At 45.8% G+C, this 24,622-nt stretch overlaps 1 protein-coding gene across 1 annotated transcript in view; it reads right to left on the reverse strand.

The window, feature by feature from the left end:
* The window catches only part of SLC38A1 (solute carrier family 38 member 1), a 412,157-nt gene that overhangs the window by 325,668 nt on the left and 61,867 nt on the right, over positions 1 to 24,622 (reverse strand). Inside the window, exon 3 of the mRNA XM_069229085.1 lies at positions 5,784 to 5,859. Coding sequence (XP_069085186.1) covers positions 5,784 to 5,859 — 76 coding nt within the window. The remainder of the gene's footprint in view (positions 1 to 5,783; positions 5,860 to 24,622) is intronic.

Genomic DNA, 24,622 nt, shown 5'->3' on the forward strand with positions numbered 1-24,622 from the left:
CTTCCTCATTAAAACATCACCCTCCCCAAACACTAACACAACCAATCTTTATGAACAGTACATGACTGTTAGTATTTGACACAGTTCCGATTTAGCTCCTCAAATAACTAAACACAAAGCATTAAGCTTTGATCTAAAATGAGAAAGAGAGTGAGATAACTATGTAGTGGCTAAATTGCACAAAGAACCTTGCATCAGTTCTGGCTTCCACTTGACCACACTGAGTGATCCTAGCAATTACTTTTTTCACCCTGCCTTTCCCTTCATCACATAAATGCACCTTGCAATAGATCAGTTTGGGGTGTACGCTGCATTAAAACAAAATACTATAATGTTACTCCAGGTATAGAAACTTCTTAGGGCACGTGTATGGGGATAAAAAACAACTTTCCTATTGAGTCCCAAATGGCATCATCAGGGCAGTGGTGGTGTGGTAATGAATGTTTCTAGGTTCATGATTAGAATATGCCACTTCTAACAATTGCCTGTCAATGCTATGGTATAATTTATTGTAAAAAACTGTAATGTGTTTGAAACCCCACATTAGAAAGTTTGAGCTTTGAAGAGTTTTCATTACACATGCACTGGACTCTTGTGAGCAAACTGAGGGCAGCTTTTTCAATCTCCCCTCCCCAAACCCTGAAGGTCTGCTCGGGGCGGCCATGCGGGAGGCAGGCACCATCCAATTGCATAAACAAATGGTTTGAAGCAGCTTTAAAACCATTTGATTTACACTGTATATTCTTTAAGTGCCATAGTGCTCCAGGCAGCCCCCACTAGCAGTGAAACTAGTCTCCACTATGACAGCCCACCAGGAAACCATCTGCTACCCAATAGATCCAGTCCGGGCTTGCTCAATGTCGACGTTGTTGCTTCATTATTTTTGATTCGCTGAAGCGCGTGTTGCAGCTCACTACTAAACTAACATTTATTTAATTTTGTACACACACTGCCGGCCAATTGTGGACTAGTCTGCAGAGTGTCCCAAATAAACTGCAGCTTATTCAGAGCTTAGCCGCACCTTATTCTGCATTAACTGGTTTTCAATTTCGGACTAGTCGCTGTCCAATTGACAAGTTGCGATTCTTGTTGCTGGCAAAGCGTTGCTCATCCTACGACAGCCGTAGAACAGAAAGACCCCCGTTGTCTCCCAGTGAGATTTACGTTACGATTTAGGATTGATCCTGCATCCCCAATGAATAGGAGAACCATCAAAAGACCTGAATCCTCAAACGATGCTGTACACAACATCACAAATCTCGGAAGCTAACTTAGAAGCTGAAAAGAAAGTGGGTTCAGGAACTGTTACGCCCAGAGCAGAAGGGACAGGGAATTTGCGTCATATTAACCTGCAGTTCATTGTACCTGCTACTAAAATATTTAAAATCAAATAGTGAAAAGCACAAACACGTAAAAATAAAGTAAATCAAAGTTTTTGCTTTTCAGGGTTTTGTGCTGCATAGGAGGAAACTTCGATTGGAAAGCCGATGTGGGGATGCTCTTCTTAAATTATTTGTCTCTCTTTGATCTACGGGATAAGAGAGGGGCATAAAAGAATAAAAAACACAGAAGTGCAAGAATACATGGCATAAAGGGTAGAAAAAATTTCTTGAAAAACAAAAAAAGAATTCCAAAAGTTGAGTGCTTGTGAGGGAAGCCCCGGCATCTCTCGGTTCTCAAAAGTAGAAGAGGAGCGTAAACTAAAGTTATTACTTGTTTAAATAGTAAATCATCTACGCGAAGCACATATATGTTATCTACTTATATATTTCATATAGAAGCATTCATTTTGTGCTATATTCTTTGCACTCTAAAAGTGCACTGTAGGTGCTAATATGGGTTGTGTCTTGTGGGGTGAGGGCCGGACTTATAAATAGGATAAAGTACACTGTGCTATACATTCTGAGGATACTGTATTTCACTGAGGAGTTCTGTGACCATATAAAGCAATGAGGCTGAAGGTCATGTAACTCTGAGGCGATGGCAATATATTTAATACAGCAGGGGTTATTTTGTGATTTATAATACATGGTCACACCATCACCCTTCCCGTACACCGTTTAGATCCATGATGTCTTGACCTTTCAGGATCATTTCAGACATGAAGAATGAAAGCAGAACGAGTACTGCTAAATTAAACACAACAAAAAGCACATAGTAATGCTTGTAAATATATATTAGAACCAGTTTAAAGTACACCAGATAAATAAATGATGCGGCTCAGATTGAGTAGAAAGATGCAGATTCTGTCTTTCCTGTAATAACCTATCATTCCAATTGCTAACAAAGCCACCCAAGTCCTGATACAGACACCCAGTGACTCATGTTGCAAATTAACTATTTGCATTTCAAAAGCAAAATCCACCAGTGTTCAAGCTGTCAGACTTAATGGTCTGCAATAAAATATAATACGAGGGGCACTGATCAGGGTTAACAACAGAGCACTGAAAGGGAGACTTGAATCAGCATGTGCAGCTCTAGACTGGAGTTCCTCACTGTCCTCAGCCAAGGATGCGCAGCACAGATCCTGCAATTTTAAAGGGCAGCAAGTTCTAGTTAGCTCAGTAAACTATTACTGGTGAATTTCAGAGTTGTTTAGTTTTTCTAAAAAATTGTTTTTACCTTATTTCAACAATTATAGAGTCACTTAAACATTTGTTTTTTCTTGTTAACTTATCACATATGCACACACACACACACATAATTTCTCATAGGAGTAAAATAGTTCATAATTGTACCCATCACTGAGCCTTTTGCAACATCCAATACCAAAACCTGCTTCTGCCACGGCTGTGACCTGGCTTTCACCCTGGTTGCTTGCTCTAGCAGCAGGAATTGTGACATCAGAAGTCAACAAAATACCTTTTTACTGTTAAGCAGCTATGTATTTTCTCTACTGCAGGTGACAGGAGGCCTCACATTTGTGACTGCATTTTGTACATTGGAATGGGCCTTTATACAAGGACTGCAAACTCCTGTGTATTATAAAAGTGAAACAGCTTTTATAGAGCTGAGAGATTTGCTTCATAAATCAGGGATTCAAATGAGAGAAAGGCTGACCTGACATATTATAACAGTAATACCTTTATGGTTGTGAAATGATTGCTGCCACACTGCTGTTGTGCAATCAAACTGTACACAGCTGCATAATTATTGCCAGATTTAATGGTACCACTTTTATCACCACTGCATGCATAAAAGTCTTAGGGGGTTATTACAACTTTGGAGGAGGTGTTAATCCGTCCCAAAAGTGACGGTAAAGTGACGGATATACCACCAGCCGTATTACGAGTTCCATAGGATATAATGGACTCGTAATACGGCTGGTGGTATATCCGTCACTTTACCGTCACTTTTGGGACGGATTAACACCACCTCCAAAGTTGTAATAACCCCCTTAGTCAGTACCCCAGCAGGGCAGGTGAAACAATAAGGCCAGGGGAACACAGCTGAATTACGGAACTACCAAAGCTGGCCACATGGGGTCTCCAAACTGAACCAAATGGTATGAAGAAAGCTGTCCTTGCTAGACGAAAGGGATCGCTCAAATGGCAAAATATTATTTTGCCTTGGACTCTGAAAATGCACCCGCCGAAGCTGGCCACTGGTATTCAAATCTGCGACCTGCAGCATAAGGCTTTAGCACAGTGAGTTACCTTCCCCTTTGCCCCAGACCTACATGTCTTACAGATGTAATAACCTATCAGGAGATCTGCGACTTTTACAGGCTAGTGCCCCTTAGGAATGAAGTGTAACATATCTGGAGTTATCATAATTAATGTAGGTTCAGAACCTCGTCTTAGCATACTGTGACTGGTGAAAAACTCGTGTCCAAACTAGGAAAAGTCACTTGGTAATGGCTGGCGCCACCCTGCCTAGCACTACCCAATGCCCGCATCTCTCAGAACCCTCCACCCCGCACAATGCAGGAAGATAAATAAGTATCACCTCTTCCTTGTTAAGGAAGCTTCCTACCACCGTGAGCAGCCTCTTTGCAAAGTAAAATATTTGTGGAAATGTAAATATCCTTCTGGCTGAACTCTCTAAGCGCCTGGAGGTTTCCTTGTCAGTGCTATGCTATCCAAGGGGACAAATGTATAATTCAGTCACCTAAAAGGGCATGACCTGATTCCACCCTTTCCTGGGGGCAGGGCGACTTCAAAGCCACATTCCTTCCAGAGTTCTGGAGCACTACGCGCTGTACCCCCAGCCTGAGTCGTGTTAAGCCATAACACGCTTTCTTTTGTCTCCTTTTTGAGGGGTTGCACAGAGCAAAGAGCCTTCAGACCTCTGAGGGGGGGGGTTCCACGGTGGGGAGCTCCGTGCAGAAATCACTGGAGCTCACCGGAAGATCCTGTCTCTCGCTGGGGTATCGAGAGGGGAGGGGAAGTCGGCAGCCAGAGACAGCTTATGCCCTCAAAGCAGAGACCTCGACAATGCGACCCCCGGGGGCCCGGTTCAGACGGCAATGCGCCCCATTCTTCCGCCAGGGAGAGATTATGCTTTGCTGAATGAAGCACCCGATCGGATAAGGTTCCATTGAAATCTGGGTCAGTGCTCCTTCCTTTGCTTAAATTATAAGGTTAAGTAAATAAAGAAAAGGTTTTAGGGGATGAAATTGTTTTTCCGTCAAAGGAAGCAGTTTCTTGTATGGTTCCTATGGGGGGGGGGGGGGGGGGGGGGGGGGCGGGGGGGGGCCTTCCAATGTAATGAACTGCCTGAAAAAATATATCTACTTAGTAGTCAAGGTCTTCGATACGGAGTATAGTACTTATTCTCTATTAAGCTCAGAGCCTTAAAATCACATAAAAAGGATATGAATAATGCTTGCTCTTAGATGAACATGTATCCAAAGAATATAATTCTACCATAAGATAACACAACATACCGTGAGTTTTCATTTAATTTATCAGTAGTATTATTAAAAATAACAAAACAACAATACTACTACAACAACTACTGCTACTACTAATAATAATTTGAATTATTTGAACACAACTTTCACCTAGGGATGAGTCCTGCATGCTCTATATCACACAGCAGACTACTGACCCGTGCCCTCTGTTACTTGGCCAGTCCGACCGAAGACCGGTGGTGTCTGCCCTGTCCATGGGGCACGGGGCAAGCAGTGGCTAGGGGGCGCAGCCATGGTGGTTGAGGTGGTTTACCAATGGTATCCCGGGGTCTATCCTCCTGCGGCTCTTGGCCAACTACAATCCCTTCTACACCTGAGCAGTGAGATCAAGCATCCAAGCTTTCTTAGGCAGGTAGTGTAAGGGACAAGAGCTCAGAACTCTACAATCAACCAAGAGATATTAAATAATTTAAGGTTCAGCTCAGTGCTTGTCGTTTTGTAAATTAAAGTACTTTAATCACACAACAAAACTAATCCATCTGCATGGTTTGCATTGTAGGCAGCGCTACTGGAATTACATCATATATTCAATCAGCTGCTGCCTAATTTTTAGATTTCAACAAAAATGTGTGTGTAGTTTAAATAGGTCAACGGTTACTTATAAAATGCCCAACACCTGGTGCCACAGTAGCAGACCCTTTGCAAAGGTTAACTGGCCACCTTAAAGTTGGTGATTGCAATAGTCAGGTGTTAAACTGTACTTAAAAGATACATTTGCAAGGGCGGTGCTCATGATGTCTTAAAATTATGAAATAGCAATGATTGACACAGAATGCACTACATTTGGCTGTATGATTCCTGAGTCCCTGAATGTGAGTTTCAGAACTGAAAGAGCTGAGTTTAATAAATCATTTTAAGTTATACTTACATATTCATCGCATTTCCTTTTTTCTAGGTGACTGTTGGTCAGACTTCTTCGGCTCTCACGGTCAGCGATGAATTTGCTAAAAAACAATAAACAAACAAATTCAGCAATGAAGATTTATAGAACCTCATATCAAGCGAGCCATTCCCACACGTGATAACTCTTGGGAAGACCTAAAATGAAGTTTCTGCTACAGAAAGACATTTGTGTTTGCCCATTGATTGCCACAGGAGGGTGGAAATTTAAGGAAGAGAGAACGTAAAACAACATGGGCCTTCATTACTTTGTCGGGCCTGCTGAATGGGTCCGGCCTACTAAGCAGAAACATCTGGCTCGAGTGTGTCACAGAAATATAACTAAGAAATCACTGTCTGTTTAACTAAGTACTGTATCACCAAGGGCAGCTTTGTGTGTTAACACAGCACCGCTTACGACGAAGTTTGAATGCCTGGTTTTAATGGCGGTGTAGTGCTTATGGAACAAATTTAGTGAGGGCAGCTGAGGAGACATTTGTCACGTATACCAACTGGGGAAAATCTGTTGGACCTCGATCGCATGCGTATTTTAAAGTACACCATTGCCCTACAATTCTTGGATAATCCCCAAAAACGTAAAAATGGGCCGTTTTCAAACGAGATATTTAAATCAAGACTGGAGACTCAGTGAGGGCCCAGGCTGGAAAGCAATTGATGGAATTACATAACAATTTCAGGGTTCACTCAAAATATGATCTAGTAATTTAAATTGTTGACAAGAACCTAGTTTGTCCCTTCGTGGCGATTTTCTCGTCTTTCTCTTCCTACCACTTCCCCCCTTTCTCTGTTTTTGCCTCCCTTGATCTTGGTTAATGTCTGAAGCCGAAATATAAGTGTTGGACCACAAAAAATCCGTGCCGTCGGCCCCCACCGGCACCCACCCGCTCAAATTAACATTGACATTTCACTTTATTTGGAGACCTGCAGGCACTGCTATGCTTCAACTAAAACAATATTATAGCCTTGCCTCGCGAAACCCATTACAGAGAAACGAACCATGAAAGAGTAAGAACGGGTCTTTGTTTTTATCAGCTTCAGATGCACTCACGAGAAAGCCTTAAGGGTTAGCTAGACAAATTTAAGGTGTTTCTTGAAATCATTTTTTTCATCTTGACGTATTCTTACGCAGTGAGACCAGTACAGTAAAGTTTGATCTAACTGTGTGGGTATTTCAATGACTAATTTGCCTTCTCATCTTCTTGCATTAATGTAACATTGCCTAGGACGAAGTGTCAAAGTATGCATGGCTGCATGCAGTGGTGCTGGGGTATTTATAGAGTGCAGACTGGCGGGGGTGGGGCAATGAAGCATACATGGGTCACATATGCCACCTGGTGAAAAAACCTGTGAAATTGGATGGCATATGTATTTTTTCACGTACAGTTTAAAAGACACCTATATTCTACCAAAAGTGTTGCGTTTTGATTGGCGATATCTACCTAGAAGATTCATAGCTAGTACTTGAGACAAGCCTCTTTAGAGTCTCAACCCATATATTGCTGCTGGTTATTCCTAAACCAGCTTCCGTGAACAGCAGTGAGTTCGAATAAAGAACTAGACAGTTCACCTAGCTCATAGAATGTGTCTGCACTGAGAGACATGCTGCTGGAAATGAAGGGTTCAGAATCATATTATTCCATATATAGAAGGCTGAAAATGCACTTGAAAATGTTTCTTATGTCTGCTGATCCATGTTCGAGGAATAAATAAGTCCCCGAAAATATTCTATTCCCTTTGTTTGCATTACATATTTGAATTGTCTTGAGCCTGTGACAACTGTGTAGTCCACGCCCATTTTCACTGTTTTAAGATAGGAGTTTCCTATTTCTGACTGATTCACAATATTACGTATTTTAAAATATGTTTTTATTAATGTTGAATGAATTAATTTCTATGTAGGGCAACGTGTTTTATATACAATATATAGTTTTAAATATGCTTTATAATATCTTTAGATTTAACTCAGTGCTAGACCTGGCAACTTTTGGCGTGGTTTTCCCTGACTATTTGCTCTGTGACCTCCTGTTTTGACTGTGTGTTGAGCTCCGTTTTTGCTGGATGTAGGACTCTGTGCACTTTCTCACTGCTGACCAATGCTAAAGTGCATGTACTCTGTGTCTAAAATGTGATACTTTGGGTCTCTTCTTGATTGGCATATCTGATTTACTGGTAAGTCCCTAGTAATGTGCATTATGTGTGCCCAGGGCCTGTAAGTCAAATACTACTAGTGGGCCTGCAGCACAAATTGTGCCACCCCCTAAAGTATCCTTCCAAACATGTATCAGCCCTGCTACTGCATAGCCTGTTTGTGCAGTTTAAACTGCTATTTCAACCTGGGAGGTGTACCCACTTGCCAGGCCCAAACCTTTCTTTTTATTACATGTACGTCACCTCTAATGTAGGCAGTAGTTAGCCCCGAGGGCAGGGTGCAGTGTATTTAAAAAGTTGGACATGTACTTTTAAGTTTAACATGTCCAGATAGTAAAAAACTCTTAAATTCGTTTTTCACTTTTGCAGGGACTATCTCTCCCATAGGCTAACATTGGGGTAAACATAAACATCTTTTAAGTGTAATTTCCAATTGGGAAAAGATAGAAATATGGAGCTTGGTGTCTCTGGACTCACAATTCCATTCAAAAACACATCTTTTGGTAAAGTTGTTTTTTAAGTTTCAGGTCTGAAAATGCCACTTTTAGAAATGTGGCTTTTTCTTACTTTCACCATTCTGTGCCTTAGCCTACCTATGATTACACACCTGGGTTTAGGTGACAGGTACACTTGTGCATTCTCTTTAGACAGCCACAAAACAGGAAGGGCAGGGTGTGACAGGGGACACATCTGCATTCATCTGCATACCAACAGCCTTCCTGGGCAGGGAGAGGTAGAGATAGTTCACACTTACTTATAAATTGGTTGTGTCCTGCCCTCACACAAAGGGCTGATTTACCCCCTACTGTTAGTCTGGAGCCAGGGCTGGGTTGAAAGGGATCCTTGTGCACTTCAGAGATTTCCTTTAAAGTCACCTCTACATCAAAGGCCTTTTTGGGTATAAGCACTGGACTTCTGACACCGTGTGCTCAGAACACTTCTGTACTGAGGACATTCTGCCAGCAAGCAGGACTGCCTTGCTTCCAGGAGGGACTGCCACTTTGCTGTTTGTATTGGTGTGTTGGCCTGCTGCCTGCTGGTTTTTGCTTGCGAGTGAGGGGACTGTACTTAACTCTCTACATCCTGCAACCTTAAGTTTCTCCAAGGGCCTGACTGTGCTTGCCTCATGTTTCTGACGTCTCAGGGACATCAAAGACTTAATTTGCCTCTTGCTACCAGCACCTGGGCTACTCTGCTGTGAGTCCTGCTCTACCAAGTGGTGCCAAATTCAGTCCTGGGTCCTTGAAGGTGATTGTTCTGCTGTAGCTGAAGAAACCGATGAATCTATCCCTGTGCATTTATTGGAACTGATGCATTGAACCGGCATATCCCGCTGCTGAAATGACGCCTCACCACTGCCTGTACCGAAGCTGTAAACACCGATCACCAACTGCGTGACCCAATTACCCTGACTTTTAACGCAGCCCGACTTGTCTGATGCAGCATCAACACATCAAAAAGGGTACTCATTGCTTCTGGACATTGAAACATCAACGACACTGTCCGATAGGGAAATGACGGATCACCTGCAAAACCGTCACATCCCCTCTTTTGAATCAATGCATGGTCCCCATGCATTGACGCAACTAAGGTGCTATCAGCAGGTCTGCGTAACTCCTGTACCCAGTCTGTGCTTCATCGCAGTTGGACTGAACTTTTGGATTTGGTCCAGTATAGAGCGACCAGACAGCCCCGGTTGGAACTACTGTCTTCTAAAAACTGCATTTTTAATTAATTCTTAAAAATTCATACTTTGGCTTGTGTATATTGGACTTTTGTTGTTTTGGTCCTGTTAAATATTGGCTATTTTTCTAAATTGGTGTGGAGTACTTTAGTGGTGTTTTAACTGTGTTACTGTGTCTGTGCACAAATACTTTACACATTGCCTCTTTAGTTTAGTCAAGCTACCAGAGGGTAAGCACAGGTAAACATTTAGGGGGTCATTCCGACACTGGCGGTAAAATCCGCCAGGGCCGTGAACGACGGAAAGCACCGCCAACAGGCTGGCGGTGCTTTCCTGCCCATTCTGACCGCGGCGGTAAAGCTGCGGTCAGAAAAGGGGACCGGCGGTTTCCCGCCGGATTTCCCCTGGCTGGGCTGAACCTCCATGGCGGCGCTGCAAGCAGCGCCGCCATGGGGATTCCGACCCCCTTCCCGCCAGCCTGTTTCTGGCGGTTTTTACCGCCAGGAACAGGATGGCAGGAACGGGTGTCGTGGGGCCCCTGGGGGCCCCTGCACTGCCCATGCCACTGGCCCTATTTCAACAACATGAGTTTCAGAAGTGATTCAGTGCATCATCAATATTCACTGTTAGCACTACCATTCATTAGAATTCTGTGGTGAAGTTGTAGTAGAACAATGTGGAATTTACATACAAACTGCTGCTGTTCTAAGTACATATTCAGTCAGCATGTCAGACATTTATCTCACATGGATGACAAAGATATGTGTGAATTCAAACAAAACGTGCCCTCATTTTAGCTTCTGGATCACCTTCTACAATTCCAATAAGAGGATCATGAAAGAAAAATGCTTTCTATCACCCATGGATCATCAAATCCCAGCAGAGTTTCGGCAGTTTTTACAGGTTAAAGCCAGCTCAATACTCCCCTTAGTTCCTAAAATTAGTATGATACCGTCAAAAATGTTTTCCATTGTGACTAAAATCTGCTCTCACCGTTTCTATGTGCTCCTTTTTGTGCACTCACATCCAGAGATTTACTTGTATGCATTCAAAGGTACAAAAATAGCTGGACCTTTATCACCCAAAAAATCTATCAGATGTGCTCTTGTAATATTTCACTGAAATAGTCATATGAAAAACTTACCATCTAACAAATAATTTTGGGAATTTCATCTCTAATTTGACTAAGGACTCGTTCCACTTTTACTCCCCTGACTTCATCCTGGTCAATAACGACCTGAAAATGCCCTCCACCTTGGGTAATATTGTTTTAATATTGCCCTACAATTCTTGGCTAGTCTAGTAAAACACACAGGCCCTCTTTACTTGTGGCTCATTAAACTGTCATCCATATAAAAATACTTGTTTGTGCATGAATTACAGTGACAAGTGGTGCGATATTTATTGCACCCGGTAATTACCAGTCCATTATCGTGTCATTCAATACATTTCAATAGGTAAAAGCTGCTGGACTTTATGACGGGGAAAAGGCTCAGTTTCACCAGGACATGCAGATTGTCGTTGTGGTAAGAACCAGAATCTGCATGCAATTCCCCCCAAACTCAGAATATGGGAACATTATTCAATCGGATAAAATCCGAAAACATCGATATCCGATTTGTTCCACGCTATAATTATTGTATCAAAATACTGTCCATTCATAATTAGTACCATAACATGAGTGTGCTTGGTGCCAATGTGCTCCTGCTGAGGAGTGCTCCATGTGTTGTCAATGTGTAATATGATGGTGCCAGGCTGCTTTTGTTCAAATTAAGAGTCATTCACCAATAAAGTAAGGAGTTCCATCATCTAGACTCGTTCCTACGTTTTGGGTACATTTTCAAATTTCTCTCATGTTCACAGCAAGTCCCAGGTTCTGGACGTCTTTGGGAATTCTGAGTTTCTTGCATGGGTATGTTTTTTTTTGGCATGTTTAAATGTTCATTTCTACTGGTGTAAACACTTTGAAAAACCTGTTTCTCTATACTCCACCACTTTTGGAGTGTTCCCCCCTCATTATCGTGCTGGGGATTGAATAACGTCGTCCCTTACAGGATTACATTTCTGATCATGTCCAGGACGGGAATGTCCAAAGATTAGAAGAGGTGGCTAATTCGACTGCAAATGCTCTTCCAGGACCAGTTTTCATTTATTTGTGACCTGTCTGCTGAAATGGCAGGATCATTCTTGTTCACTGTTGCAATCATGGAACTGTCATGCATTCTGGAGGTCAGGTTCCTGTTAGACATGGGTTTTTTGGTTAACAGTCAGGTTACCCCCGTTCAAACTAGGACTCTCACTCTAGTCAGGGTAAAAAATAATCACACTCGGGTAACCCCTGCTTACCCCCTTGGTAGCTTGGCAGAGCAGTAGGCTTAAATTCAGAGTGCTAGGTGTAAAGTATTTGTACCAACACACACAGTAACTTAATGAAAACACTACAAAATGACACAACACCAGTTTAGAAAAATAGGAAATATTTATCTAAACAAAACAAGACCAAAACGACAAAACTCCGACATACACAAGTCAAGTTATAAATTTTTAAAGATTAAACTCAAAAATAGCACTTAGAAACACAAAATGCTTCGATGAGGTATTAACACGGCGTCGTGACGGAGTCGTTCCCAACAAGCCGACACAGGGGCGCCGGATACGGAGTCACGTAGACCCAGAAGTACAGTACCTTTGTTGAAGAGTGAAAACAAGTTGATGCGCGAAGTCGGGGATTGCGGCGTCTGTGCGAAAGGTTGAATCTGCGCACTTTGAGCGGCGTCGGTCACGACGTGGTGCGGCGACTTCCACGGAGTCACGGACTTCAGCGGGGCTGCAGTGGCGTTGGGCCTGCGAAGGTCGTCACGTTCCAGCAACGATCACGGAGTTCGTTGCAGGCGGCGTCCCCGGATTCAGCGGCGGCGTCGGTCCGAAGTCGTCCGAAGTCGATTTCCTTGCATTTCCACTAGCTTTCCTTTCAAGGGCCTAGGGACTGGATAGGGCACCACTTGACAGAGCAGGAGTCTCTCCAGAGACTCCAGGTGCTGGCAGAGAGAAGTCTTTGCTGTCCCTGAGACTTCAAACAACAGGAGGCAAGCTCTAAATCAAGCCCTTGGAGATTTCTTCACAAGATGGAAGGCACACAAAGTCCAGTCTTTGCCCTCTTACTCTGGCAGATGCAGCAACTGCAGGATAGCTTCACAAAGCACAGTCACAGGCAGGGCAGCTCTTCGTCCTCAGCTCTTCAGCTCTTTTCCAGGCAGACGTTCCTCTTGTTTCCAGAAGTGTTCTAAAGTCTGTGGTTTTGGGTGCCCTTCTTATACCCAATTTCTCCTTTGAAGCAGGCATACTTCAAGGTAAAGTCTCTTTGGAATGTGAAATCCTGCCTTGCCCAGGCCATGCCCCAGCCACTCACCAGGGGGGCGGAGACTGCATTGTGTGAGGACAGGCACAGCCCTTTCAGGTGTAAGTGACCACTCCTCCCCTCCCTCCTAGCACAGATGGCTCATCAGAAAATGCAGACTACACCCCAGCTCCTTTTGTGTCACTGTCTAGTGTGAGGTGCAACCAGCCCAACTGTCAAACTGACCCAGACAGGGAATCCACAAACAGGCAGAGACACAGAAATGGTATAAGCAAGAAAATGCTCACTTTCTAAAAGTGGCATTTTCAAACACACAATTTTAAAATCAACTTTACTAAAAGATGTATTTTTAAATTGTGAGCTCAGAGACCCCAAGCTCCACGTGTCCATCCACTCCTAAATAGAATCTACACTTTAATCAGATTTAAAGGTAGCCTCCATGTTAACCTATGAGAGGGACAGGCCTTGCAACAGTGAAAAACGAATTTAGCAATATTTCACTGTCAGGACATATAAAACACATTACTATATGTCCTACCTTAACTATACACTGCACCCTGCCCCTGGGGCTACATAGGGCCTACCTTAGGGGTGTCTGACATGTAAGAAAAGGGAAGGTTTAGGCCTGGCAAGTGGGTACACTTGCCAAGTCGAATTTACATTTAAAACTGCACACACAGACACTGCAATGGCAGGTCTGAGACATGAATACAGAGCTACCTATGTGGGTGGCACAACCAGTGCTGTAGGGCCACTAGTAGCATTTGATTTACAGGCCCTGGCAACTCTAGTGCACTTTACTAGGGACTTACTAGTAAATCAAATATGCCAATCATGGATAAGCCAATTACATACACATTTTGTAAAGGAGCACTTGCACTTTAGCACTGGTTAGCAGCGGTAAAGTGCCCAGAGCAACAAAAACAGCAAAATCAGAGTCCAGCACACATCAACAACCTGGGGAACAGAGGCAAAAAGTTAAGGGAGACCACGCCAAGGATGAAAAAGTCTAACATGTGTCCCCCCCCAGCTTAAAGTGGGGAGCAACTACCCAACCACATGGGAGTTCTCGTCACTAAGGCGGAAGAACCTGGACAGACCATCAGCACTGGCGTGCTCTGTACCAGGACGGTGTTCCACCTTAAAGTCCATCCCCTGTAGGGAAATGGACCACCTCAACAGTTTTGGATTCTCACCCCTCATCTGCATTAACCATCTGAGGGGCCTGTGGTCGGTCTGAACTCGGAAGTGAGTCCCAAACAAGTAGGGTCTTAGCCTCTTCAGGGCCAAGACCACAGCAAGTGCTTCACGATCTATGGCACTCCACCTACGTTCCCTGGGTAGTAACCTCCTGCTAATGAAGGCTACGGGTTGATCTAGGCCCTCTTCATTAAGCTGTGAGAGTATTGCTCCAATACCATGCTCTGAGGCGTCTGTTTGCACAACAAACTCCTTGGAGTAGTCAGGTGCCTTCAGCACAGGTGCTGTGCACATGGCAGCCTTCAGGGCATCAAAAGCGATCTGGCAAGCCTCTGTCCAGATCACTTTCCTGGGTTGCTTCTTAGAACTCAACTCAGTTAAGGGGGTAACAATGGTACCATATCCCTTAACAAACCTCCTGTAGTATCCTGTGAGACCTAAAAAGGCTCTCACTTCAGTCTGGGTCTTGGGAGGCTCCCGAGCCAGAATTGTGTCAATCTTAGGCTGTAGGGGTGCCACCTGGCCACTCCCCAACTGGTGTCCTAAGTACACCACAGAACCCTGCCCTATTTGGCACTTGCTCGCTTTAATAGTGAGGCATGCCTTCTGCAGGGCCTCTAACACTCTCCAGAGGTGTTGCAGGTGTTCCTCCCAGGTGGAACTAAACACAGCAATGTCATCCAGGTAGGCGGCACTGAACTCATCCAGCCTGGCCAACACCTGGTTGACCAACCTCTTAAAGGTGGCAGGGGCATTCTTCATCCCAAATGGCATCACTTTAAATTGAAAGTGGCCATCTGGTGTAGAGAATGCTGACCTCTCCTTGGCCCCCTCAGTTAAGGCAATCTGCCAGTACCCAGATGTTAAATCAAATGTACTGAGGTACTTAGCAGCTCCCAACTGGTTAATGAGCTCATCAGCTCGGGGAATGGGGTGTGCGTCAGTCTTGCTGACTGCATTGAGTCTTCGGTAGTCCACACAGAACCTGAGTTCTGGAGTGGCACCAGGTGCAGCAGCCCTTGGGACCATGACCACTGGGCTGGCCCAAGGACTGCTGGAGTGCTCAATAACCCCTACGGTAAGCATTTTAGATACCTCATCCTTAATGCATGCCCTGACCCTGTCAGTCACCCTGTAAACCTTCTGTTCAATAGGTGTACTGTCCCCAGTGTCCACATCATGTGTGCACAAGTGTGTGACTCCTGGGATCAGGGAAAACAGTGAGGAAAACTGTCCCAACACGTGGCAACAGTCACCTTGCTGCTCCTCAGTCAGGGATGGGGAGAGGATCACTCCCTCCACTGACCCATCTTTTTCTCCTGCAGACAGGAGGTCAGGAAGAGGCTCACTCTTCTCTTCTACCCCATCATCTGTCGCAAGGAGCATGGACAGTTCAGTCCGCTCAAAGTGAGGTTTGAGACGGTTGACATGCAGGACCCTTAAAGGGTTCTTTGGAGACCGCAAGTCCACCAGTGTAGGTGACTTCACTCTTGCGCTCCACCACCTCAAATGGCCCAGTCCACTTATCCTGGAGCGCCCTAGGCTCCACTGGTGCCATCACCCTCACTTTCCGTCCAGGTTGAAACTCAACCAGAGTGGCATTCTGGTCATACCAGCATTTCATGTCCTCCTGGCTTGCTTCCAGGTTCTCCTGAGCGAGACTCCTGAAACGGGCAGTCTGATTTCTCAAAGCCAGCATGTAACTGAATACATCCTGGGGGGGGTTTACTAGGAGCTTTCTCCAAAGCTTCCTTAACCAGACTCAAAGGTACCCTTACAGGGTGGCCATAAATCAGCTCAAAGGGCTTAAACCCAAGTCCCTTTGAGGCACCTCCCTGTAGGCGAACAAAAGGCATGGCAAGAGCATGTCCCACTTCCGCCTCAAGGGCTCTGACAGGCCCAGGATCATGCCTTTTAAGGTGCGGTTGAATCTCTCAACCAGACCATTACTTTGGGGGTGGTAAGGTGTGGTGAACTTGTAGGTTACCCCACATACTTTCCACAAATAATTCATATACGTAGATATGAAGTTTGTACACCTATTAGATACCACTTCTTTGGGGAACCCCATGCGAGTAAAACTCCCCATCAGTGCACGACCCACCACAGGGGAAGTGACTGATCTTAGAGGAATGGCTTCTGGGTACTGTGTTGCATGGTCCACCAAGACCAGGATGAACCTGTTGCCCAAGGCTGTCTTGGGGTCCAGAGGCCCCACAATGTCAATACCTACCCTCTCAAAGGGAGTACTGACAAGAGGCAAAGGTTGGAGGGGAGCCTTACATTTCCTCCCGCTCTTGCCACTTGCCTGACAAGTCTGACAAGACCTGCAATGTGCATCTGAGTGTCTGCGCATTAGGGACCAGTAAAAGTGGGTGACAAGCCGCTCAAGGGTCTTGTCCTGCCCCAAATGTCCAGCTAAAGGCACATCATGAGCCAACGCCAGCAGGAAGGACCTGAAGCACTGGGGTACCACCAGCACACGGGCTGATCCTTAGGCTCGCTATACAGGAGGTCATCCTCCCAATACATCAGGTGTGATCCTGGCTCCTTGCCAGCCACCTGGTCTGCAACCTGCTGCCGCAAACCCTCCAAAGTAGGGCATGTCTTCTGTGCTGCACAGAATGATTCCCTGGTGGGCCATCCTTCCTGCTGCCACTGTGACAGCTCAGGGACCTCCCCCAGTTCAGCCACCTGTTCCCTTGTAGGCTCCAGGGCGTCACCCTCAGGCTCCACCTCCTTCCAGACCGTGGGAACTTCTGGGGCCGGTTTCCCGCGCCCCCTGCCCTTCCTCTTCTTGGCGGTCCCCTGGGCCACTGTTTCATTCTCCAGGGACTCTTGATTACCCTGATGGCTGCCATTGACCGGGTGGATACGCATACCCACCCAGGCAGACCCAACATCTCCAAGTGAGACCTGTGTTCCACCTCCTTCCAAGGGGAATCCTCCAGGCAATTGCCTAGCAAACAATCAACAGGCATGGTTGGACTCACAGCTACCTTCAAGGAACCTGAGACCCCCCCCCATTCAAAGGGATCCTGCTCCACTCTGCACAGGTGCTCTGAGTTGTCCACGGCAACTACTTGGTGAAGTACACGGGGATCTATCTGCTCTTCAGACACCAGCTGACTCCTTACTGTAGTCACACTTGCTCCTGTGTCTCTCAGAGCCTCCACCCTCTGTCCATTAATGGTCACCCAAAGCCTGTACTTCTTAGTGTTTTCAGGCACTAAGGTTCTCTGGACCATCTCACTGTCCCCTAGTGAAACAAGGGTAATCTCAGCTGGTTCCCACCCACCTGAAACCAACTCCTCCCCAAGCGCTACACTGGCCAAACCCTGGGATGGCGCACCAGTGGGTGCCGGTGTACTTTTGGGCCATTTGGGGTCCCCCCTCACATGACCCACCTGGTCACATGCATAGCACTTACCTGCGGGAACACCTGCCACTGGCTTCCCTTTAGAGAACCATGGCTTCCTTTCACTGGGGTTTGGGAATCCTTACCCTGGGAATCAGTTTGGGGCCCTTTAGAGAACTCCCCCTGCTTACCCGTACCCCCCCCTTTCTTCTGAGAGGGACCCTGCCCACCCTTGGCCTGGTCTCCCCCATACCTCTTTTGGACTCTGGTGCTCTCCCAGCGGTCCGCTTCCTGTGCAAGCTTCCTATGGTCAGTCAGCTTGCTATCAATCAGGTGCTGGCGCAGCTCTGGAAAACATAAACTGTACAAGTGCTCCCAAGCAATCAGATTGTAAAGCCCCTCATACGTAGTTACCTTAATGCCCTTCACCCAACCATCCAGTGACCTGCAAGAACAATCAACACATTCCAACCATGTTTGGGATTCCTTCTTGTTGTAGGACCTAATCTTATCCTTGTACTGCTCAGGGGTAAGGCCATACCTTGTAAGCAAGGCATCCTTCATGTTAGAGTAGGTGAGATTCTGAGCATCCCCTAAGGCTGTCAGTGTATCCCTCCCCTCTACCTCAAAGTGCTTCCACACACCCGCCCCCCAATGAGCTTCAGGGACCAGATTCATGTGGAGAGCAGACTCATACCCCTTGAACCACAAGTATAAGTCATCCTCCCTCTTGTAATCTTTCACAAGGTCTTTAGGAATGTGCACCCTCCTCTCAGGCTGCACTGTAGGGTTGCTGCCACCACCTCTACTGGACTGGCTTCTAAGATCCATCTCTCTCAAGCTAAGCTCATGAGCCATCGCTAACTTCCTCTCCTCAAGGGCTAGCCCTCTCTGCTCCCATTGGTATTCCCTTTCTGCCTGTCTGTCCTGTAACTCCTCAGGTGTCAGACCCTTAGATGAGACACTGCTACCTGCCCTGGAGACCTTCTCCCTGTACATTACAGGCCCACCCACAATACCATCGTGTACAGAACACTCTTCCTCCCCCTCCTCATCTCCCTCATCCTCTGTGTCCCCTTCAGTGCTCTTGGCTGTCACCCAGGCTCTCAGTGCCTTTTGTAGCTCCTCCTTCCTGGATGAGCTCTTAATGGGACAGTCAAAACTTTTACAGAACTGCTTCAATTGAGCCTTGGTATAACTCTCCAATTTCTCAAGGTCAAAGTCAGCTCCAACTGATGCATCTCCCGCTTGGGACATGATGAAGATTCAAAAACAAGTGTAAAGTTCCAAAGGCAGTAAAAAGAAGTTCCCAAATGAAGTTTCAAAGAAAGTCAATCAAGGAATCAGTGAAAAAAATGGAAGTAGAACAAAAACAGTCTCAAAGAAAAAAAATCAAAAGATCACCAAACAAGTAGTATGTGGTCACGTAGTGGTCTGCACTCAAAATAGTAGTGTACACTTAATCACTGTATGCCAAGTACAAATACAAGTACAAGTCCCAACATCTGATCACCAATGTTAGAAGTGGGGTCTTTGGTTGACAGTCAGGTTACCCCCTGTTCAAGTAAGGACTCTCACTCTAGTCAAGGTAAAAGAGAATCACCCTCAGGTAACCCCTGCTTACCCTCTTGGTAGCTTGGAAGAGCAGTAGGCTTAACTTCAGAGTGCTAGGTGTAAAGTATTTATACCAACACACACAGTAACTTAATGAAAACACAAAAAAATGACACAACACCAGTTTAGAACAATAGGAAATATTTATCTAAACAAAACAAGACCAAAACGACAAACATCCGACATACACAAGTCAAGTCATGAATTTTAAAAGATTAAACTCAAAAATAGCGCTTGGAAACACAAAATGATTCGATGAGGTGTTACCACGGAGTCGTGACGGAGTCGTTCCCAACAAGCCGACACCAGCGGCACCGGACACGGAGTCGCGTAGACCCCCAAGTACAGTACCTTTGGTGAAGAGTGAAGACAAGTTGATGCGCGAAGTAGGGTATTGCGGTGTCTGTGCGAAACGTTGAATCCGCACACTTCGAGCAGCGTCGGTCACGACGTGGTGCAGCGACTTCCACGGAGTCGCGGACTTCAGCAAGGCTGCAGCGGCGTCGGGCCTGCGAAGGTCGTCGCGTTCCAGCGAAGATCACGGAGCCGGTTGCAGGCGGCGTCACCGGATTCAGCAGCGCTGTTCGTCCGAAGTCGTCCGAAGTCGATTTCCTTGGATTTCCACCAGCTTTCCTTTCAAGGGCCCAGGGACTGAATAGGGCACCACTTGTCAGAGCAGGAGTCTCCCCAGAGACTCCAGATGCTGGCAGAGATAAGTCTTTGCTGTCCCTGAGACTTCAAACAACAGGAGGCAAGCTCTAAATCAAGCCCTTGGAGATTTCTTCACAAGACAGAAGGCACACAAAGTCCAGTCTTTGCATTCTTACTCTGGCGGAATGAGCAACTGCAGGAAAGCTCCACAAAGCACAGTCACAGGCAGGGCCTGGAACAGAGCTGAAGAGCAAAGGACAAGGAGATCAGCTCTTCGTCCTCAGCACTTCAGTTCTTTTCCAGGCAGAGTTTCCTCTTGTTTCCAGAAGTGTTCTAAAGTCTGTGGTTTTGGGTGCCCTTTTTATACCCAATTTCTCCTTTGAAGTAGGCCTACTTCAAAGTAAAGTCTCTTTGGAATGTGAAATCCTGCCTTGCCCAGGCCAGGCCCCAGACACTCAACAGGGGGTCGGAGACTGCATTGTGTGAGGACAGGCACAGCCCTTTCAGGTGTAAGTGACCACTCCTCCCCTCCCTCCTAGCACAGATGGCTGATCAGGAAATGCAGACTACACCCCAGCTCCTTTTGTGTCACTGTCTAGTGTGAGGTGCAACTGGCCCACCTGTCAAACTGACCCAGACAGGGAATCCACAAACAGGCAGAGTCACAGAAATGGTATAAGCAAGAAAATGCTCACTTTCTAAAGTGGCATTTTCAAACACACAATCTTAAAATCAACTTTACTAAAAGATGTATTTTTAAATTGTGAGCTCAGAGACCCCAAACTCCACATTTCCATCCGCTCCCAAAGGGAATCTACACTTTAATCAGATTTAAAGGTAGCCCCCATGTTAACCTATGAGAGGGACAGGCCTTGCTACAGTGAAAAACGAATTTAGCAATATTTCACTGTCAGGACATATAAAACACATTACTATATGTCCTACCTTAACTATACACTCCACCCTGCCCTTGGGGCTACCTAAGGCCTAGCTTAGGGGTGTCTGACATGTAGGAAAATGGAAGGTTTAGGCCTGGCAAGTGGGTACACTTGCCAAGTCGAATTTACAGTTAAACCTGCACACACAGACACTGCAATGGCAGGTCTGAGACATGATTACAGAGCTAGCTATGCGGATGGCACAACCAGTGCTGCAGGGCCACTAGTAGCATTTGATTTACAGGCCCTGGCAACTCTAGTGCACTTTACTAGGGACTTACTAGTAAATCAAATATGCCAATCATGGATAAGCCAATTACATACACATTTTGTAAAGGAGCACTTGCACTTTAGCACTGGTTAGCAGCGGTAAAGTGCCCAGAGCAACAAAAACAGCAAAATCAGAGTCCAGCACACATCAACAACCTGGGGAACAGAGGCAAAAAGTTAAGGGAGACCATGCCAAGGATGAAAAAGTCTAACAGTTCCTTTATCCCGAAAGGTGTGGGGATACAGCCGTTCTCAGCTGTGAGGGAAGAAACATCGAGTATGCACACTTTATGCAGTGCTTAATTTGTACATGTATAAGTGCTGTGCCCGACGCTCTCCTCAGAAGTGCGGGGCTGGCACTAGTGCATGTCGGTGCGATGAATAGTCTGGAACCACCTCATGCCTCTTTAATCGACTCCCAGACACTCTCTGCTCCTTTATTTCACTCTGGCAGGTACCTGCTTTCTCTCTTTATGACATTTTTCCATCATTTTCTTTCTCCTTCTTTCCCCTTTGCATATCTTGCTCTTGTGGAAATGTCCGATGTGGAAAGATAAGTACCAGTCCCCAAAAATGAAAGCATATGGGCTCCACCGGCTCGAATAAAACACTAAACTAATGGGATCATAAAGAGGATTGCAGAAGATCTCTTAGAAATGCTGACTCGGAACACTCGTTGAACACAACAGTGAATACTGTCCGATTGTTAAATACCCCCTGCTGCCATTCCACTTATCGACCCTCTTGACATTCACAAAAAGAATAGACCTAGAACAGCCATATATCGATTTAAGCCCCATTCATCTTGACATGGATTTCTTCACCTTCTGCATACATGCCATAGACAGGTTTCTGTGTCCAATGACCTGACATGACTCTAAGGTGTACTTCAAGCATGAGCGTGTCATCAGCAGATTTCCTCTTGTGGTCTGCTGACATGCTCTACTTCTGAAACGGTGGGGTTGCTGCTTGTCCTATTGATCCCTCTGGGAGGTTGATGGTAACTTACTATTGGATCACTGAACACCTGTGTTCCATTAGAGGGGACCCCACCACACTCATATTCTGAAGTAGAGTGTGCCCATGCAGATGTTGCTTACACAAATTGTGCACCCTTCCGGCCTACACCCTTGCTTCTCATTTCCTACAGCTCTTTCAGCTCAAGGACTTTGATCTTTGCAGTCATCACATCATGTGATCTCTTAATCAAGGAAGGCACCCTGAACATTGGCAGCTATCTGGAAAGATAGGATTTTGCTTTGGGCAGCTTCTTTCTACTAGGGCAAATTTGCTTTTTAGTCGCAAAATACTGAAATCCAGTTGAGTTTCCAAATGTCCCAGAACTATGCAAATGCTGCAAATGAAGACTGTTATATGTTTCATTTCCTCATTAATATTCATTGTGGATATGATGGAAACCTGACTGGATGTTACTGTTTGCTGATTAGACACCCCAAGCTATATTTGACGCATCCCCTGCATTTGGCTAACCTTCCGGCCACTCTCCTTCCTTGGGCCACTCTTCCTCCACATAAGGGCACAATCCATCTGGCATCATTCAAAGATCCATCATGCCTTATTTCACTTTGTGCAGCCTGTGTAAAGCAAGTCACAACTATGTTTATTTATTTGAGATGAGTGGCCTGACATTTGTAGAAAGTTATCTTTGCTCACGTCGTCATGTACCCACCCATGTTCTTTCACCGCTTCCCTTGCTGGACACCTCCAAACAACTTTTTCTCCATCCTTCATCCTAAATTGTATCATCACGTCTCACTTCAGCCTCAAATGAAACATTCCTTTCTAAAATGTTCTCTTTCTCTCATTTCTAGGACCACTTTACTTTAACTCCATCATCTCCCACTTTCCTCTCTCCCTGTATTGAGAGAAAGACAAGATAACTTTCTCTTAACCACCATTAAATATCTTACAATACGCTCAACCCCTCACCTTTGATTTTCTGTCATGTTATGCTATTTAATATATTAGCAAATATGTATGCTTGAGTGGCTTCTTGGAGGTCTCCATTGCCATATCACACTGACGATGGCTGTCAATTACTCTACAAAAGAATGAGGGTGGGAAGTGAGAAAGAAAGAGAAAGATAATGTGAGAGAAAAGATGGAAAGAGAGAAAAATAGTTAAAAAGAGAGGGTGAGGAGGAGAGTGCAGTAAACTGTATCAAAATGTTGGTAGCACCATGAAGGTAATTTCCTAGTGAATTAAAGACCTCTAGCATCTAATGACATAAACGACGAAGAAATCAGCAAAACCATAAACTCCATCCACTCAGGCTCCCCTACAGACCCCTGCCCCCACCACATTTTCAAAAAGGCCAGCCAAATCATCGCTCCCCAGCTCTGCGCCGTCATCAACATTTCCTTCGGCACAACAACCTTCCCAGACATTTGGAAGCACGCTGAAGTTAACGCACTCCTCAAAAAACCCAAAGCAGACCCAGAAGACCTCACGAACTACCGGCCCATCTCTCTTTTCTCCCCTTCCCGCAAAGGTCATTGAGAAGATAGTCAATGCCCAACTGTCTCACTTCTTAGAAAAAAAACAACATACTCGACGCCTCCCAATCTGGATTCCGCAAGAACCACTGCACTGAGACCGCCCTCATCGCCTGCACAGATGACATCAGGACCAGAGTGGACAAGGGCGAGACCGTCGCCCTCATCCTCCTAGACCTCTCTGCAGCATTCAACACTGAATGCCACCATACCCTCCGCGCACGCCTTTTTGATGCCGGAATTCGACACAAGGCCCTGGACTGGCTCACCTCCTTCCTCGCCGAAAGAACCCAAAGAGTTCGCCTCCCTCCCTTCTGGTCTCCAGCCACCAAGATCATCCGCGGGGTCCCCCAAGGATCCTCCCTCAGCTTCACCCTTTTCAACATCTACATGGCCCCTCTCGCCAACATCCTCCGCCCCCACGGAATCCCCATCATGCCTTACGCAGACCACACCCAGCTCATCATCTCCCTCACCAGGAATCCAGTCACCGCCAAGATAAACCTGCACGCCAGACTCCTCGACATCGCCAAATAGATGACAGCAAGCCACCTCAAACTTGACTCAAACAAAATCGAAATCATCATCTTCGGCCCCAACAAGACGGTATGGAACAATTCCTGGTGGCCCACCACCCTAGGACCACCCCCAACACCCAGCGCCCACGCACGCAACCTTGGCATCATTCTAGACTCATCTCTCTCCATGGCCCATCAAATCAACACCATATCATCCTCCTGCTTCAACACCTTTCGCATGCTATGCAAGACTTTCAAATGGATTCCTTTACAAACAAGAAGAACAGCCACCCACGCCCTCATCAGCAGCAGACTGGACTATGGCAACGCCCTCTATGCAGGGACCACAGCCAAGCTTCAAAGAAAACTCCAGCGAATTAAAAACGCAGCCGCACGTCTCATCCTCAACCTCCCTCGCCACGAACACATATCCACCCACCTCAGATCCCTACACTGGCTGCCCATCAGCAAAAGGATCATATTCAAAGTCCTTGTCCACGCTCCCAAAGCCCTCCACGACACTGGTCCGGCCTACCTCAACGAACGAGTAAA

This window comes from Pleurodeles waltl, chromosome 4_1 (assembly GCF_031143425.1).
Source record: "Pleurodeles waltl isolate 20211129_DDA chromosome 4_1, aPleWal1.hap1.20221129, whole genome shotgun sequence".
Lineage (NCBI taxonomy): Eukaryota > Metazoa > Chordata > Amphibia > Caudata > Salamandridae > Pleurodeles > Pleurodeles waltl.